The following is a 16,683-nucleotide window of genomic DNA, read 5'->3' as shown; positions in this document are numbered from 1 at the left end:
AAACTTTGATGTTGCAGATACAGGAGCTTCATCGACACATTTAAATTCCTCAAACATCGGAGCGTCTATCTTGAAAATGCGTCGGCGGCATTGCAGAGTTATACTTGGCTCTGTAAATTCGCTCCCAAGCCAAATAACTCTAAAGCCTTTTCACCTAAAGACGGTCACAAAAGACTTTTCTCCTGATGAATGTTGTCTTGAATTGGATTGTTAAAATTGCACTGAATGGATTTTGAGCCAGGACAGTTCAGATGAGTTGCTGAAATGGAGTGGAGCTGCTGGGATCCAATGTGTTTGCATTTCTGTTGTGCAAAGTTGTGTGTCAACGGTTAAGTTTTTAGTGATTTCAAAGCAAATGAATATTTTTAAGAAATTTATTTCTCTGTTTATATGTTTAGGTACAATTTTGTCCTGTTGTGGATTTGAAAAAGCCACAAAAATGTCCATTGGTGCTGCCAATTGTATATTTTATTATGTGATCATTCTTGAATAAGAACAAGTCAAACACATCCTCCAAAGCCTTAAATTTGATTAAAATTTTATACCAATGATGAATGCTTGTGAACTTTTTCCGTGGTCTAGTATTTTTTTCCCCATATGACACAGTGCTAACTGGTTGAAATAAAGCAATCTCAGCTAAATGGACAAAACATTTAACTGGAACTTCAATGGACTAAAATCCTCTGTGTTTAACACAGGGAGAAAACAAAAGTTAATTACTTTCAACCAGCTGAAGTATTCATTACATCTCAAAATTCTACCAAAGCTAATTTGTTTCAAGACATCAAAATTTTAAGCTTGATGAAAATGTCTCGAAAGGTTCTGCATCACATTTTCATGAGGAAGTTAAAAACGCAACATCTGCGTCTCTGATTCTGTGTTAAATAAAACATTATCCATCACACCTCCTTTTAGCTCCAGCGTTTCTTTCTCATTAGCTCAGTGAATAATGCATCTATTGGAAATTGATTTTTTTTTTAGTAAAAAAAAAATCTGCAAGGCAGAGTTGGTGGCAGTGGTGCTTCCCTTGGCTTGGTGCATCAAACGTGCAGAGTGTGTAAATGATGTTCGCCTAAGGTCAAACATTAGACTGTGTGCCCAGAAAAGGGAAGTGAATGCATAAGTGCCTTGAGCAACACTCTTTCAGGGGTGTATTAAAAAGTTCAGAGGCTTAGACAAGATTCCCAACAATGTAGTGGTTTAAATCTTTGCTTCTTGTTAAATAAGCCACACACCACCTGACTTATCTGTGCAAACTATTCCATTGGTATGAACAAACTACTCCCATACCGTGGTGATTAATGCTGAATGTCACTCCACAGGGGGATCAAACAAACTAAAGACAAACTTTTCTGGGTTCCAAAAAGCAATAACTGTAGCCTAATGACAATTTGGAGGCCATTTGGAAGAAATTATTTAAAGCAAATGATCTTTTGGAACCAGTAAATTTCTGATTCTATAGTTGGTAATTCCTCCCCTGTGTGCTCAGTATTAGCATCTGCAAATGGTCCTACTGTTTTATCTGAAGCTGAGGAATTGTCACACATTGGGCGGGGGAAATAAGATTTCTGTTGTGGCAGTACGACTGAAAAGTACGATTGTTAATAAGGCTGAAACATCACATAAAAAGGCCCCCAGTCCCATACAATCACCTCTATATCGACCATAGTCATCAATCCATTCATCGTGTGAGATGAATGGCAGGATAGGGTAAAGAGGTGACCAGCTTTAACCAAACTGGTCATGTCATTGCTAAATTTTGCCAGTGGATTCTCTAAATATCTATTTCAAAAGAATATTTTGACTGTTTTTTTACAGAAGAGCGTTGCACAGTGGCCCAGTGGCTCGCAGCAAGGAGTTCCTCAGTTCAAAGTGCAGCTGGGGTCTTTTCGGTGTGGAATTAGCTTGTTCTCCCTGTGCATGTGTCTCCAAATTCCTCACACATCCCAAAAACATGCATGATGGGGTAATTGGGCTGTCTGAATTGCCCGAAGGTAAGAGTGTATGTCTGTTTCTCTTTATATCCCTTTGTTGCCTATATATCACATATATTAGGCACTGTACTCCACAAACACTCTCCAAATATGAAGCGGCTACAGAAAATAGATTGATGGATTATCATAGAACAGAGTTGCTGTGTGCAGTAACTCCTTTAATCAGTAATCTTCCAGTTTTTCCCTGTAGTCATCTCATATGAAGCTTTCTCAGAATAACTAAGCATAACTCCATATACCCTCTATTTTGGATTACGCAAAATTGTTCTCTTAATTTATCGTGTGCAAAATATTCAAAGCCCACAAAACGTGACAGCAAATGGACTTCAGTTTCATCAAACAACATATGTACAAGAGAGAGAACTCAAGCTGGACATGTCGGCGCGCCGTCAACTTAAACCAGACCAAACTCAACAATACGTTCAGTTGGAATCTGATATCTACTCTGGGTGCAAAAGTTGTCTCTACTCAGGCATTCACTTCTCTGCCAGAGAGCGAGGCATCCACCACGTACTGCATCTTTCCGGCAGGTATGCACTGGTCGCACGGCGAGTGCAGCTCGTCCATTTCGGTCGTGAAGTGGTCCGGGCTTTCCCCGTTGGACGTCTCCTTGATGACGCTGTAGGTGAGAGCCACGCTGTAGGACGCGGGTTTCTCCATGCGCTGGGGGCCACAGTGGCACAGCTTCTTGAAGGCGGTGCGGAACTTTTGCGACATGGCGTTGTAGATGACCGGATTGATGGCGCTGTTTAGGTAGATGCAGAGACGGCAGAAGAGCAGGAACCAGGTGTCCAGGTAGGGTTTGCCTAGGAAGGAGTTGACCACCACTAAGGTCCGGTAGGGCATCCAGAGCAGGGCGAACAGGATGACGACCACGGCAAGCATCTTCGTCACCTGGTGAAACATCAGTCAGTCAACATCGGTTAGAACGGACAGGAAGAGGGCTGAAACATCCAAATTGGCAAGCAAGACATTTTACCTAAGGTATCTGCTCATTAGGAAATAGTCTCTTTATACATAGTGCTGTTACAGAAAATGTTATTCTGTGCAATGTCAAGCAAAAGTATTCATAGTCCTTCAACTTTGTCAAATTTTGTCATTTTGAAACCACAAACCTCAAAGTGTTTAAGAGCTTTGCTTGTGACAAACCAACAAAAAGTTGTACATATTAGTGAAGTGGAGGAAAAACACTCATGGCTTCCAACTTTAGTTAAAAAGAAGAATCTAAAACCACCAGTTGTTTCAAAGGCATCCATCCATCACCCAATCAAAGAGTATGGCACAACTGACTCACAAGGCTGAACACCTAAACTGATAGAAGAAAGTTCATCGGAGGAAAGGGCAGTAGGCCCACGGTAACTCAGCTGAGATCCACAGACGAGACAGTGGATAGTTTTACACTCCACAAAGGTTGGTGCTTAAGAAGACTGAGAAGAAAAAAAACAACATTGCTGAAAGAAAGTTGTAAGGAGAAGCCCCTTTAAACTTTTCAAGACACCAAAGAAGGAAGGCATTCCAGTCAAATTGATCGAAATGTAACTTTTTAAAATCAATGGCAAGACTTGTCAATTTCTGTTTACAGATAACTCTCCAGCCAGTCTGATGGAGACTGAATTAACTACATTAACTGTTAAAATAAAACAATAATAATCAGTGTCTGCCAAACAGAATGTAAATAATCTGTGATACTGGAATTAATGGTTGGTATACATTATAATGGTATTATTTCCTTGGTGTGGACACTGTAGATGTGAAGACCCCAGACCCACATTATGTTTGTCCTCACATATCTATTTATTGCAACATCTTGCATCTATTAGCCCCACACATCCAGTTGCTTTTTAAAACCATGTGTTTTCATCTAAGCCTGTCCTATCAAATCCAGCCAGGTGTCGATAATGCCCGGCTCTCTGTGCCTAATGCTCCTGATTGGCTGTAATGACTGGCTGCTGGTTGTTCCAGCAACTTTCTGGCACCGTGTTCGCTTCATCCCTGATGCCTCCAGTTATGCCCTCTGACGCCTAAAAATGCAATTTCGTCTCATCTTGATTCGTTCACACACACCCCACTGTTCTCATTCTTAAGCAATCGTATGCAAATTGGAACAGTCCTTCAGGGTTTCCTTCTGGCTGCTTTGACTGTTTCTGTCAGGCAGTGGGATAATTCATGGAAAATCTGTCAAATATGCCCTCCAGTGAGCAGCTGCAAGAAAATAAAACCAGTAATTCCAATTTTACAACCTGTAAATAGTATCTGAAGTAAGTCATTAGCTTGTAGTTTGCAAAAGCTATAATACCCCATAGGCATTTTAGTTTTTGTCTCATTAAATATACAAACTAAATACATTTTCTGAGGCTTTTACTTGGTAGACCAAACATTTAAATTAAGTGTAATTGTGTAGTGGAAAGAAAATCATAAGTGGGTTTCAAATTAGCTTTAGAAACAAAAATCTGACAAAATAGCTCAGACTCAGTCCTGATGGTTGGAGAGTGCGTGTAACCATTAACTGGGATTTAGGCCTGACCTTTGACTAGGTCATGCTAACCTGTGAGCGGACTAATGTGTTTTCTGATGCCTCAAAACACAACGTCTGTGTAACATTACCTGAGGAAAATTGGTTACATCACGTCATATCTTGTCCACTTTTAGCGACTTCAGTATATAAAATGTCAGGTAGTGAGTAAAGTAGCGGAAATGTCCAGTGGAAAATGAATGTCCACTTGCTAAGTATATGTCCCAAAAATATAATGGTTTATTTATTACGCTATATCTGAAAAGCAATGCCATTTACACCAAATATTTATTTGCTCTTTTTCTCAAAATTACATGATTTTGTTTAATTTACTGGGTCTACAATCACACAGTAGTTCAGATTTTGAATGTATTTGACTAATTTTCAAGTCCTTCTCTGTAGATTTCTTACACTACCAGACGTCCAAAAGGAGATTTTCTCACTCACCTGAACATGTCGTCAGCAGGCATTCGGATATTAGACTATAGCACCACTTTCTCCTCATAACTTTATGTTAAATAAACACTAAAAAGTTAGCTTTAAGGCAACGGACTCAACTTCATGTTCAATTTTTTAACATCCTCAATATCTGACTGTTTTATTGGTTCCTGTTCAACTAATAAGTACATTTTAAATAATGATGAACTCACACAGAAACTGAATTTATATCTAATGTAGCCCTGGGTTTTGAGAACCACAAGAAGTGGGGGGGGGGGTGAATGAATTCCTATGACTGAGAGTAACTGAGATTTACGAGGGGAAGTGAAGTGTAAAAAAAAAAAAAAAAAGAGACAGAGGATTCTGGGAGAAAAAAAACGAGAAAGAGAGAGGAAGGAGATAGGGGAATAGAAAGAAAGAGGGATTGGAACAATACGAAAAAAAATCGTGTTAAACATAGTTGGCGAGTTAGAAATAAGATTATACGCAGAGTATAATTAATAATCGAGTAATGAGGAGTGTGGACCTGTTAACGAGGACTGCTACTGCTACTGTTTAGAGGACACTGCTGCAGGGCACGTGTGGGGGGAAAGCAGCAAGATGGCGGGGACGTTTCCCTAAAGATAAAGAAAGCTACAAGAATCCTGCGTGGAGACGCTAAAGGGAAAGAAGAAAAGGAAAGTGGACTCGCTAAGCAGCGGTGACGGTGAGGACGTCGGCGGTGCGAGCCGGTTTCGCTGGTCCATCCGGTTCCAACAAGAGGGAAAATAACAAGGACTTCTGCGTTCGTTTTGCGAACTCAAACGTCAACAGGCCTGCAACGGAAGCGTCGACGGGTATTGGACTGTATGTGTGAGTGTGGGCCCTGGTGCGGATGTGTGTGAAGTTATATGCTGAAATGTGAAGTTGGTGTAAGTTTAAGAACTGTTAATGTTTGTAAATGCATATAAGGGGTTATAGAAGCTGTTATGTGTTAATTTCCTACCAACGTTCAGGGTAGAATAAGCCAGGTTAGTTTGTGGGATGTTGAAGATAAATAAGAAAAACAACTTTGTGTGGGTGTCTGGATTGTTTTACTGGGAAGGTAAAAAAAACAGTAGTGGAGTAATAGCTACTTACATGAGGTAAACCTGCATGGTATCTACCTGAAAATCACGAACCCAAGTAGCCACCCTGCAAGTGAGTTAAAGTTCTGCCCTGAGAATAGGTGATGGAGTAGTGGGGTGCTACACTAAGGTAACAGTTTTGGTAAAAAATACTAAAAATAAAGATATCTGGACAGTATCACATGTTTCTGGTTATTATACAGCAAAAAAACCTGACGATTGATGAAAGAGCTCAGAGAAGGACTTTCTGTCCTTGGAAAAAAAATCTGACTTTATGCAGCACACAGCTTAGGTAACTGACAGCAAGGTACACTGGAGTTGCTTATCAGTAAAAAGGTATGCCGCCCGTCATCCTAATGCCTTTTACTCAGTTTGGTCCTGTCAGAAGTACAGTACAAGCATGTCTGGGGAATGATAATGTGGTGAGGAATATAGCCAGTGACCAATACTCTGTTTTTTCAGTGTTTCACAACAAAGAAAAACGGAAAAACAAAACCACCAAATGTTTAATTCATCTGACAACTTTTACTGAGTTAGAATAGAAAGTGCATCACTGATGTAGGTTTAAATGAATGACAGAATGCGTAAAGAGCATAACTCTTGACTTGTTTGGATTTTATCATGTCAGAACCACAGAAATGAATTTGTTTCATGGGGGTTTCATGTAAAAGACCAGTGCTAAAGGGCACATAAATGATATAGACAAGTTTTTATAAATAAATTATCTGAACAGTGAATACTTAGAAGCACATCCTGCTGCAAATTTGCTGCATTATGTCTCCTGCTTTGCCCGTTTAGATATACTGTTTTTTTAGATAGATGTTTTCATTTGCCAATTGTTTGCAAATTACATTAAAACATGACATTATAGTCTTCATTCATAGGGGAACGATATAATATCGACCCCGACCCTTTGCAACTGCAAAGAACTTCAAGTCTGTTGGGAAGATATTCAACAAAGTGTAGAAGTGAATTCAATACATTTTGGTCCAGAAGCCCATTTGTGAGGTCAGACACTGATGTTATTTTATTGGGTTAAAGCCAGAACCCTGTGCACAAAACTCTTTCACACCTGAACTCACTCAGCCGTGTCCTCATGGACCCGGCTTTATGCACTGGTGCAGGAAAGGGGCCGTCTCTAAACTGTTCCCAAAGAGTCGGGACCATGAAATTGTTCAAACAAGCCTAATATGCAGAAGCATCAACAGATACTGTCACTTGAACTAAGTGACCAAGTTCAACTACTGTAAAGCAGCCCCTCCCCTCATCATGACTAGACCTGAAACAATGAAGTCATGCAAGTCACCTGGCTCTTACAAACCCAGATTTTTCCATTAAATTTCCAGAAAGGAAAAGCATTACAGAGAACACATCTCCACTGCTCCGGTGCTGCCCTGCTTTACACTATGGCCCTGCTGATGTAAGGTTTAAATGCAGTTTCTGGCCAAAGTAACCAATTCCTCAAAGCTCTCTTTGCACTGCTTTAGAGCTAATGTGACGGCCACATGAAATGTGTAAATTTGTAGTTTTTTGACACTGCAAAAAGTTGGTGACCTCACAATACACCATGTGCCTTCAGCATCTGCTGACCCCTCTCTGTGGTTTCACATGGGCTCCCTCACCGTGACCGAGTTGCTGTCATTCCCAATCACTTCCAGTTTGTTTTAATTCCACCAAAAGCAGACTGTGGAATTTCTTTAGTCGTGGTTAAATTTCACAACTGCGACCACGGCACAAAGCTTAAATTTCACATACCTTTAGAGAGCGACTCATTCTTTCAGAAGTGTTTGTTGAATCAGTGTCTATGCTTAGGTGTTGGACTAAGCATGTAATGTGAAGCCAATTTATCTAACTCATGTGCAGTTGAAAGTGTTTATAAAAGTTTCACCTTGATTTTCTTCTAGTTTGAATAATACTTGCACACTGGAGTCGAGGCTGTGGAAATTCCACACACTTCCACACAAATAAGACATCACTGTCTTATTTTTCACATTAAAAGATCACATTTTAGTATTTCAGTGCTCTATGAGTTCCAAGTGGTCTGATAATTATCCAAAATGATCAAAAAGTAGAGCCTGCTGCCATTTTCAATTTCAGGAATTCAGCATGCTGAGGTGAGTGAAGCACCTGCCTAGTTTAGGAAGACTATATAGAATGTTACTAATGGTAATTGCTGCAACAGTAGAGTGTGTGTTGTGCTGGTATTGTAGCAGTGTTGCACATGTATGATATACTTGGAAACTCTGGCGCTCATTCAGTAAAAACCTCCCCAACCATCTTTGAAAAGACGGAGCAGTAGGTCACTTTTTCAGTTTCCCTTCTTAAGTTCTCCTGGAATGTTTGCTCCACGTAGAATGGACTCTCTTTCTTATCCGGAATCTTGCCGAAGCCTTTGACAACACGCAATTACTCCAATCCCTTCATGTCATTATGATGAAGACTTCAAAAAACTGTTCCTTTGATATCTCTTGGTCCACACCAGGGGAATGTTTTTCACCATTTTATGTGACAGTGTGGAGAATAAAACCAACAATGGTGCTCGTTTTTAAGGAATACACAGATGACTTATCTGTCAGGAACTGTAAGGACACAAAAAACTGCACTGAACCGTTTTGTCTTACACACCAGCGCTATTTCCCCTATCAAGATTTAGGGAAAACTGTATATCTCACAGAGGGAACTGAATTAGACTAAAAATAGCACCAATATGGCTGTCTAATCGAGTGTGACATTCATGAATTTGGAGAAGCATGTCCAAGTCCAGGCTGAGTCGAACCAATAAACCAACTCTACTTTTTTTTTTAATTCAACCCCGTCCATATTTTAACCTACACTTTGTTGGCAAAATAACCCAAATTGGCTTATTTATTTTTAACCCAGCAGCTTTTAATAATATATGTATATCACCTCAGCAAATGACATTGATAAGGAACTCTATAGAGGCTGTGCAATGTGGTGTAGTGATAGGAGGAAAGTATTGTAATTATTCAGCACTGCTCTGTTTGTGTCTCAGCTGATTGGCCACTCAATCAGGGCCTCTTTGTTCCTTTGTGAGCCAGTGGATCTCCACGGCATCTGCTCAGTGGTATTTATCCAGGGGAAATTAAGGACACTGATATGTGGATCCCTTGCTAAAAGGCTCACAAGCAATCAACCTCACGGTTTTCATCAAGAAAGTTTTAAAAGCAGATCATTTGACTTCTAATGTAGATCCTTTACTTGAACACATAAACGCACACAGGTAAAAGGCAAATCCTCATTACTTCTTGACCTTCAAGTAACGTCGTTGCGTGGCTGGGATGGACTGCCGTGCTTGTCCACCACGAGCACGTTAATGCTGATAAACAGAATTTGTCAGCTAAAGTGATGGTGGAGAGAAAAAAAGAGTCAGCGTAAAGCCTGTTTGAGTTGGGGTCAACTGATTTGACTATCCAGCTAAGCCTGGAGCTCCCTCAGGGGACCCCACCCTCTTCATTCCAGGAAGGCGTCAAACCTCATCTGATAAACAAACGTCTCCCGCCGCTGACTGTCTGAGACAGCCTGGTGGGTCTTTGCCCTTCCAGCTTTCTGCTTCGTTTTAAGGAGAGTGGCAAAAATAAAATAAAGACGACACACCACTGGAGGAGTGTTTTTTTGTTTGGTTTTTTAAGAAGGATAAAATGATAGACTTGGACCAGGGTTTAACTCCTAACAGTGTGTGCAGAGGAAGTGAACATGACAAATATAAAGCATTTATACTTTGAACTTACACTACTGTCTTATCACTTAAAGTCAAAAATAGAAACCAAAAATAAAAGAAAAGAAAAATGGGCTGGCGTAATGTTAAAGCCTCACAAATGCTGGAACGGCGATTGGGTGGTTTTAACCAAAGACTGGCTCACAAACTGTGGCACAGTTGGTTTTGTTAGAGAAGAAGTGAAGATATGTCCAGGTTGAAACGTTTTCAATACTCTGTAAGGAATAAAAGACATATTAGGATGGTAAAACTAGGTTTTAAGGGGTGTCCAGTATGACTTTAGTTCAAACTAAAATAATAAATTTGTTCACCTAAAGCAACAGTCTGCAACCTTTACACCTCTACAATTTGCTTAGAGTCACAAACGCAACATGCTAGCTTGTTTTTATGCCATCTATACAAGAAATTTGCTTAGTCTTTTTAAACTACATAGCAACAATACAATTTTTGTTTTGAGATTGAACATTTCCTTCAGAGGGACATTTTGCTTTATGGAAAATTATGTCAACAAGGAACATAGTTTTGCGTGATAGTGACAAAAAAATGACTTGATGAAAAGAGGAATCCTTACGCTACAAACGTCATTTTTTTGTGTTATGCATGAAGATGCCTCGGAAAAACTGCTGAAGCGATCCTTCCTTATTGTATTCACATTTTAAGATATTGCTCAGTTTATTAGCAAGTTACTAAGAGCCACAGTTAGCTGTCTAAAGAGCCACATGTGACTCCAGTAGCCACAGGTTGAAGACCCCTGACCTAAGCTAACGGTAGTCTTGCACCTGCTGAGTAGCCAACGCGAGCTAGCTCCTTGTTTATTCACACGGAAGAATTAATCACAAAGTCTTACATGTAGGGTTATTTACTGAAGTGCACAGTTTGCAATCAGAATTCAAATGTTTATAACCAAAAGTCATGCCTCAGAACAATGTTTAAAGTTGAAATGTTGCCTTAGATGAAGGAATCACTTCTCTTTTAACTGAACGATGTTAGTTATTTATATTAATTACAGTTAAAGTTAACAAAGAATGTATGTTGTAGTTTACATTTATATGGTAAACTCTCTATCTACACAAAATGCATCCAAAATTCCTGCAGAAATTAAGTGCTACCTTTTGTAGTGCAGTCTTTCAGCCCCATGGTTCCTGCAGTTGAAATGTGAGTTTTGTAATTTGGTGTAACTGGGTTGAATTTTTTTTTTCCTTGAGTGTATAAAATCTTTCTGAAAGTGAACAATGCCTCCTGGTTTAGTTTCCAAATGACAGATTACAGTTAGACCAAAGTAAAATTGGCGGATTGTGGTTGGGTTGTCGCAGTTCTTCCAGCTGAATATCACAAAGTTAGAAAGCAGAAGGATGTAAAATAAAATGTTCTAAAAAAAATCTATTTCTTTTAGATGACACTTCATTCAGCTACCTGTCTTTGCAAATATGGCATACAGCCTTCAGGAAAAGAAGCCAAACAAGTGGTGACTAAAATAGAAATGGCATTGGTGCTGAAGAATTGGACTATCAAGGTTCAATAAAATCACTGTTCAGGAACTGATTGCTATCTTCCATCCTATCTCAAAGTGTACATTTGGGGTGTTTCGTTTTTAAAATCCCCTTGCAACTCGTTCATATGGGAGGGATTATTGTGTTTTAAATTCTCCCAGGTGTGACCTTATCCAAAAAGCCCAGGGTAAGTCGTTTTGGCTTAGAGCTGAGGTATTGTGTTACCGCCTGGATTTATTGATGTTTTTTCAAGTGGAAACTTCAAAATAATTGTGCACAGCTAAACGGATGGCCTTCTCCTGTCAGAGTCCTGATATGCAATTTTTTAAAAGTTATTTTGTATTTATTTATTTATTTGGGACAAAATAAAATTATTGATGTTTCAACACATTTTCCTTCGTCTGTGATAGTAGATTTGATTATTGCATATAACATCCTGGCGGATTGTTCATAAAGAGCTTTTTTGAATCCCTGTTTCTTGTCAAAAATCATTTGAAAACAAACAAAAAATAAAAAGGAGAAACTATAAAGTAAAAAAGATCGCATATGGAGAATGAAAAGTGGTAATTTAAAATTAAATGTATGAAAGGAATTATATTGCATGTCACTTGCTATGCTTAAAACAGATCTTGCATATTGTGATATGCAAGATCACAATATCTACAAGATCTACATTAGGCACACTACATGTGTCTAATGTAGTTAATCAGAGGGTGAACTTAATGGTATGTTCCTGCAAGATCTGACATTTATGGACCTATTTTTATTGCTGTTTCAGGTCAGGGAGTCATTTTCTTTATTAGCCCAGCATATATTAAAAATTTAAAATGTTTGGCCTTATTTCCTACCCCAATTTAACCAAAGCCAGTAAAAAATAAAGTCAAGTTTATTTATCTCATCTCATCATCTCATAACAATTAGCATATGGGCATCTTTCACCCATCACTCTGCTGTACTTATAAAACATGCTGTTTGAATAAGATAAAGTATTTGCATGGAAGTTTTTAATCCATATTAAAGGACAGTGTTAAAAATAAACAGCTAAACTACAACCAGCTAAATTAGCTAAGCTGAAATGATCAGGATAATTTTTGCTAATATTGGGGTGCAATCCACGTCAAAAAGAAGCAAGATAAAGAACTGGTGTGTGATAAAGAGAAAAATGTTTTACTGAAATTGAGATAATTTTTTTTTTTTCCATTCTAATAATGTGGTATGTAAAGTCTCTCCCTGACAACCTCAGCTAAGATGTGTTCATTAGCATGTAGTTAATCAGGATCAAGGAGCTCAGCTTGCTACCAGTTTCGGTATTAGCATTAGTGCGGTCGCTAAGCTAATATAAGATAGATACAAACTTCTATTCCTGCTGAATCTTTCTCAACTACAGGTCGTATAATGGCTCTTAATTTTTACTGAGCAACTATATTTAGTTATAAAAATGCATCTAAAATTCTGAACAAAAAACAATTGCTAAAGTTTTTAGAATGTGAGCATTATAAAATATTACCTTAACAAACTAATGCATTTTATTCAAAATTCTATTATTTTAATGTCAAACATACTTATTTCTCTCCAAAATTCCTTTTGGCAGAATAGTCTGAGTGTAACCTAGGATAAGCGCTATCGCTAAACCAGATGGAACTTTAACGTAGAAACTTTTTTAGCCACAAGTTTTATGATAGATTCTCAAAGTTATTATGTTGATATATTAATGAATTATTTTATAAGGCTTAAAAGCACATCAGCTTTATTCTAAAAAATGCTAAATAAGAGCCATGGACGTTTTGAAACATTTTTGGGTCAAACCAAAATGCTAATTTTGAACAGTTTGCCAAAACAAAAGTAGCTAGCATCAAAATTCAACAATTAATTCATGAGCAATACATCATGAGCATTACATTTAGAATCTACAGTAATATCCCTCCTTATATTATCCCACCGTTATTGGGATGACGGTATATTTGTGACACTTATGTACAATCCATATCACGATGGATTGACATTCACTGCAAGACTCCACCAATGAGAATAACTATCCGACATTTTTTTTACAAGAATTTAGCTTAATTCGTGATTTGCTAACAAATTAAAGAAATTAACATGGTCGGAATTTGTTATTAATAAACATTTCCCCTTTTTTGTTGGAGGTGGCTGTGGGAGTCATTTTATTGGCTAATTTTTTTTACTCTCTCTATTTATTTATTTATTTATTTATTTTTTATTTTAGTGCACCTGACTTTCTAGGTGTCTTGCCTTTTTCCGCTTAGAGTAAACTCTTAATGAGTCACAAGATATACATTCAACTAACTTTTGCGCATCTGTTTTCTTTCCCCCCCTAATTCAAGAACATACGAAAGGCCACCGGAGAGGATGAGACGTTTCAGTCGACGTTTCTTTCCGGTTGTTGGGAACAAAGGTTTGCCCATCTGACCTGTGGCACCTGCCGGAGCTGCCGGAGCTCGTCCACATCATTACACAGAGAGAGTAAACAGGAGCCCACCTGTCTGCGGGAGGCAGCCGTGGTGCTGCTGGAGGAGCTGCTGCCGACCATCCTGCCGCCCTGGCTCGCCTCCCTCTTCCACTTCTTGCTGCCTCCCTTCGGGTCGGACGGCAGCGGGTTGAGGAAGAGGATCCTGGCGATCAGCCCGTACAGGACCGTGGCCAGCATGAGGGGCAGCACGTAAAACACGGCGAAATCAGTGAAGTAGATGGGCAGGTAGTGGCTCCTGGACACCTTGTAGGCGCAGGTGAGCAGCGCCACGTTGTCGTACACCAACTTTTTGGTGTCGGACAGAAACAGCCACATGACGCAGTAGACCGAGGTGAGCGCCCAAACCAGCATGATGATCTTCTTCGCCCGGGACAAGGTGCACAGGAACTGGGCTTTGATGGGGTGGCAGATGGCGATGTAGCGCTCCACGGTGAAGGCGGTGATGGAGCAGGAGGACGCGTTTATCCCCAGGTACTGGAAGTAGGTGATCCCCAGGCAGCCCGCGTAGCCGTACACCCACTGCCCGCACAGGGCGTCGCTGATGTTGGGCAGCCCGGCGGCCGTCAGCACCATGAGGTCGGCGGCAGCCAGGCTCACCAGGTAGCAGTTGGTGGGAGTTCGCATGTGCTTGGTGGTCAGGACCACCAGGATGACCATGACGTTGCCCACGATCCCCACGCCGCAGATGAGGGACACCAGGAACACGCTGACCACCTTGTATTCGACAGAGTAGTCGGTCCAAACGCCCAGAGTCTGGTTGTCCGGCACCGACGTGTCATTCTCCAGAGTCATGTCATCCACCGTGAGGTTTTCCATGACAGAGGGAGGTTGTAACTCTGTGCGCTTTGGAAAAAAAAACACATTAAACATTGAAGAAGAAGAGGGAAAAATACTTTAAAGTATCTAACAAAACTGAGATAGAATAAAAAATTTAAAAATATATAAAAGAGAACCCCCCTCCCTCTAATTACGCATAAAAATGCTTCATATCTTCCCTCCTCGTGGAATATATCGTGTGGTGCTAAGCGAAGCCGGTAAATAAATCTCCAGTACGCGTGCCATATGCAGCCAGAAAAAGCTTGCAAAACGCATCAGAGGATGTGCTGCGTGCAGCAGCTCCTGCTGCTCCTGCCTCACTGGTGACTGAGACGCTTTCTGCAGAGCCCCTCTGCTCCTGAGAGCCTCACGGTGACGCACTGGGACCACCAACTTCTTCCTCCCATGCCAGGGATTCCAGACAAATACATCACAACTCGGGGGGAGGGGGGGGGGATAATAATACATTCATGTCTTGGTACTTTTAAGGCCTTATTTTGATCTTTTTTTGAGTTACTTTTTTCCAATGTGAATCAATACTTTTTTTCTTTTTTTTTTCTTTTCTTTTTTTTGCATTAACAACTGAATGGAAAACGGAGCGAGGTTTCATTTAACACGTCATGCGCCAGCATATTTGTCTCAATTAAAAATAACATTACACCCATATGATGCTACACATTAATTACTGGAGAACTTTCCGCTCTTTATTGTAGCTGTCAAGATGTAGAATGCTATTGACGTGATTTGCAGCCAATCCTGAGAAGATTTAATAGAGACAGATATGAGGGGTGCCCCGATTTATCGCCTGATTTCCTTAATTTTCTGGCGATGGTGATCGGCCGATACCTGCATGGGAAACCGATCTTTTCTACCTCAGCAAATGTACACATATAAATAGAATGACCTCTTTCATGCTGCGTCAAAAGTCAAGGAAAAGAAGTAGACAATAAAAGTATGCAAATGAATTTCCTTTTCAACTCCTTTGGTTCTTCTCACATTTACAGAACCTGATTTTGTTTGTTTTCAGCAAAAACATGAGAAGATATAGTTAATCCGTTATGATTCATAATTAACCTAATGATTTGATGGTATCTGAGAAAGCAAAAACCTGTAGAAATTGTTGCAGGTTTATTATGTAGCTTCTAAAAAAAACACCCACCAAAACGGTCTTTTAATTCAACCAGAATCATTAGCAGCAGATGAAACAACAGCTTCATAGTCATCACATAGTGATATTCAGTAGTTACATTGTGCATATTAGTAGGGAATAGAGTAAGTAATTTATATTGGGTCATCTGGGCAGTTCCCCAGGGCAGCATCAGAAAGGGGAACACATAACCGCCATATTAAAAATTGTTATCATGGTTTTTTTTTTAATTGCTTTTATGCCATACTGCCATTATAGTTTCATAGTGTACATTTTGATCACTCTATCATGTATGCATGTGTAACTACTTGAATTACACACCAGATGAATAAAGTCATTTATCTTATCTTATGCATGTGGTGCCAATTGGAAATCGATGTCCCCTGCTTGCCGCTAACAACAAGGGGACATACTTTGTGTGGAGTTGCGGTGCATTATCTGGAAATTTCCTGCTTTCTCGCTCGCAGTAGAAGTAGGGAATGGCTAAAATTGTTTTTCATCTGAGAACAAATACCACAAACTCACTTAGAAGGCAACTCAAAAATAAATATTTTTTCTATTTGCCTCATTGCATGCCCCCCCAACCCCCAACCCTCCGCCAGCCTGTGTCGCCCTGGGTGGAAAGTCATATTGCAAAACACCACTGAGTCATGGTAATCATAAGACAGGAGAAAGCAGAGGACTTTATTTTTAGATCCTAAAGGTGTCTTACTTCTGGTTCATGTCCTTCTCAGTTCATATACTCATATGTTCATTCGCGGTTCTGGACAAATACAAATGGTCATGGCTTTGATCCACTTTGATACTAAGATCACTACAACATGTAGCTTTGGGATTTTTTTCCCCATAATATTATTTACAAGTCTTCGTTGTAGTCTGCTCTCTAACCCAATAAATTGTGTCCCAGTTATTGACACGTTGTTTGGTCAAAACTGCCCAACTTCTGTTCAAAC

General features: G+C 39.7%; 1 protein-coding gene across 1 annotated transcript; it reads right to left on the bottom strand.

Moving 5' to 3' along the window:
• Nucleotides 1-446: 446 nt before the first annotated feature.
• trhra (thyrotropin-releasing hormone receptor a) lies at nt 447-15,551 on the bottom strand. Its single transcript, XM_014990415.2, has 2 exons — nt 13,777-15,551; nt 447-2,888 (listed from the first exon to the last, which is right to left on the bottom strand). The coding sequence occupies exons 1-2, from the start codon at nt 14,635-14,637 to the stop codon at nt 2,463-2,465; spliced, it is 1,287 nt and encodes a 428-aa protein (XP_014845901.2). The 5' UTR covers nt 14,638-15,551; the 3' UTR covers nt 447-2,462.
• Between the last annotated feature and the right edge of the window lie 1,132 nt (nt 15,552-16,683).

The sequence above is a fragment of the Poecilia mexicana genome, unplaced genomic scaffold, assembly GCF_051168715.1.
Source record: "Poecilia mexicana isolate PSO_F unplaced genomic scaffold, ASM5116871v1 scaffold_16, whole genome shotgun sequence".
Taxonomy (NCBI): Eukaryota; Metazoa; Chordata; class Actinopteri; order Cyprinodontiformes; family Poeciliidae; genus Poecilia; species Poecilia mexicana.
This window is presented reverse-complemented; position numbering and strand designations above follow the sequence as displayed.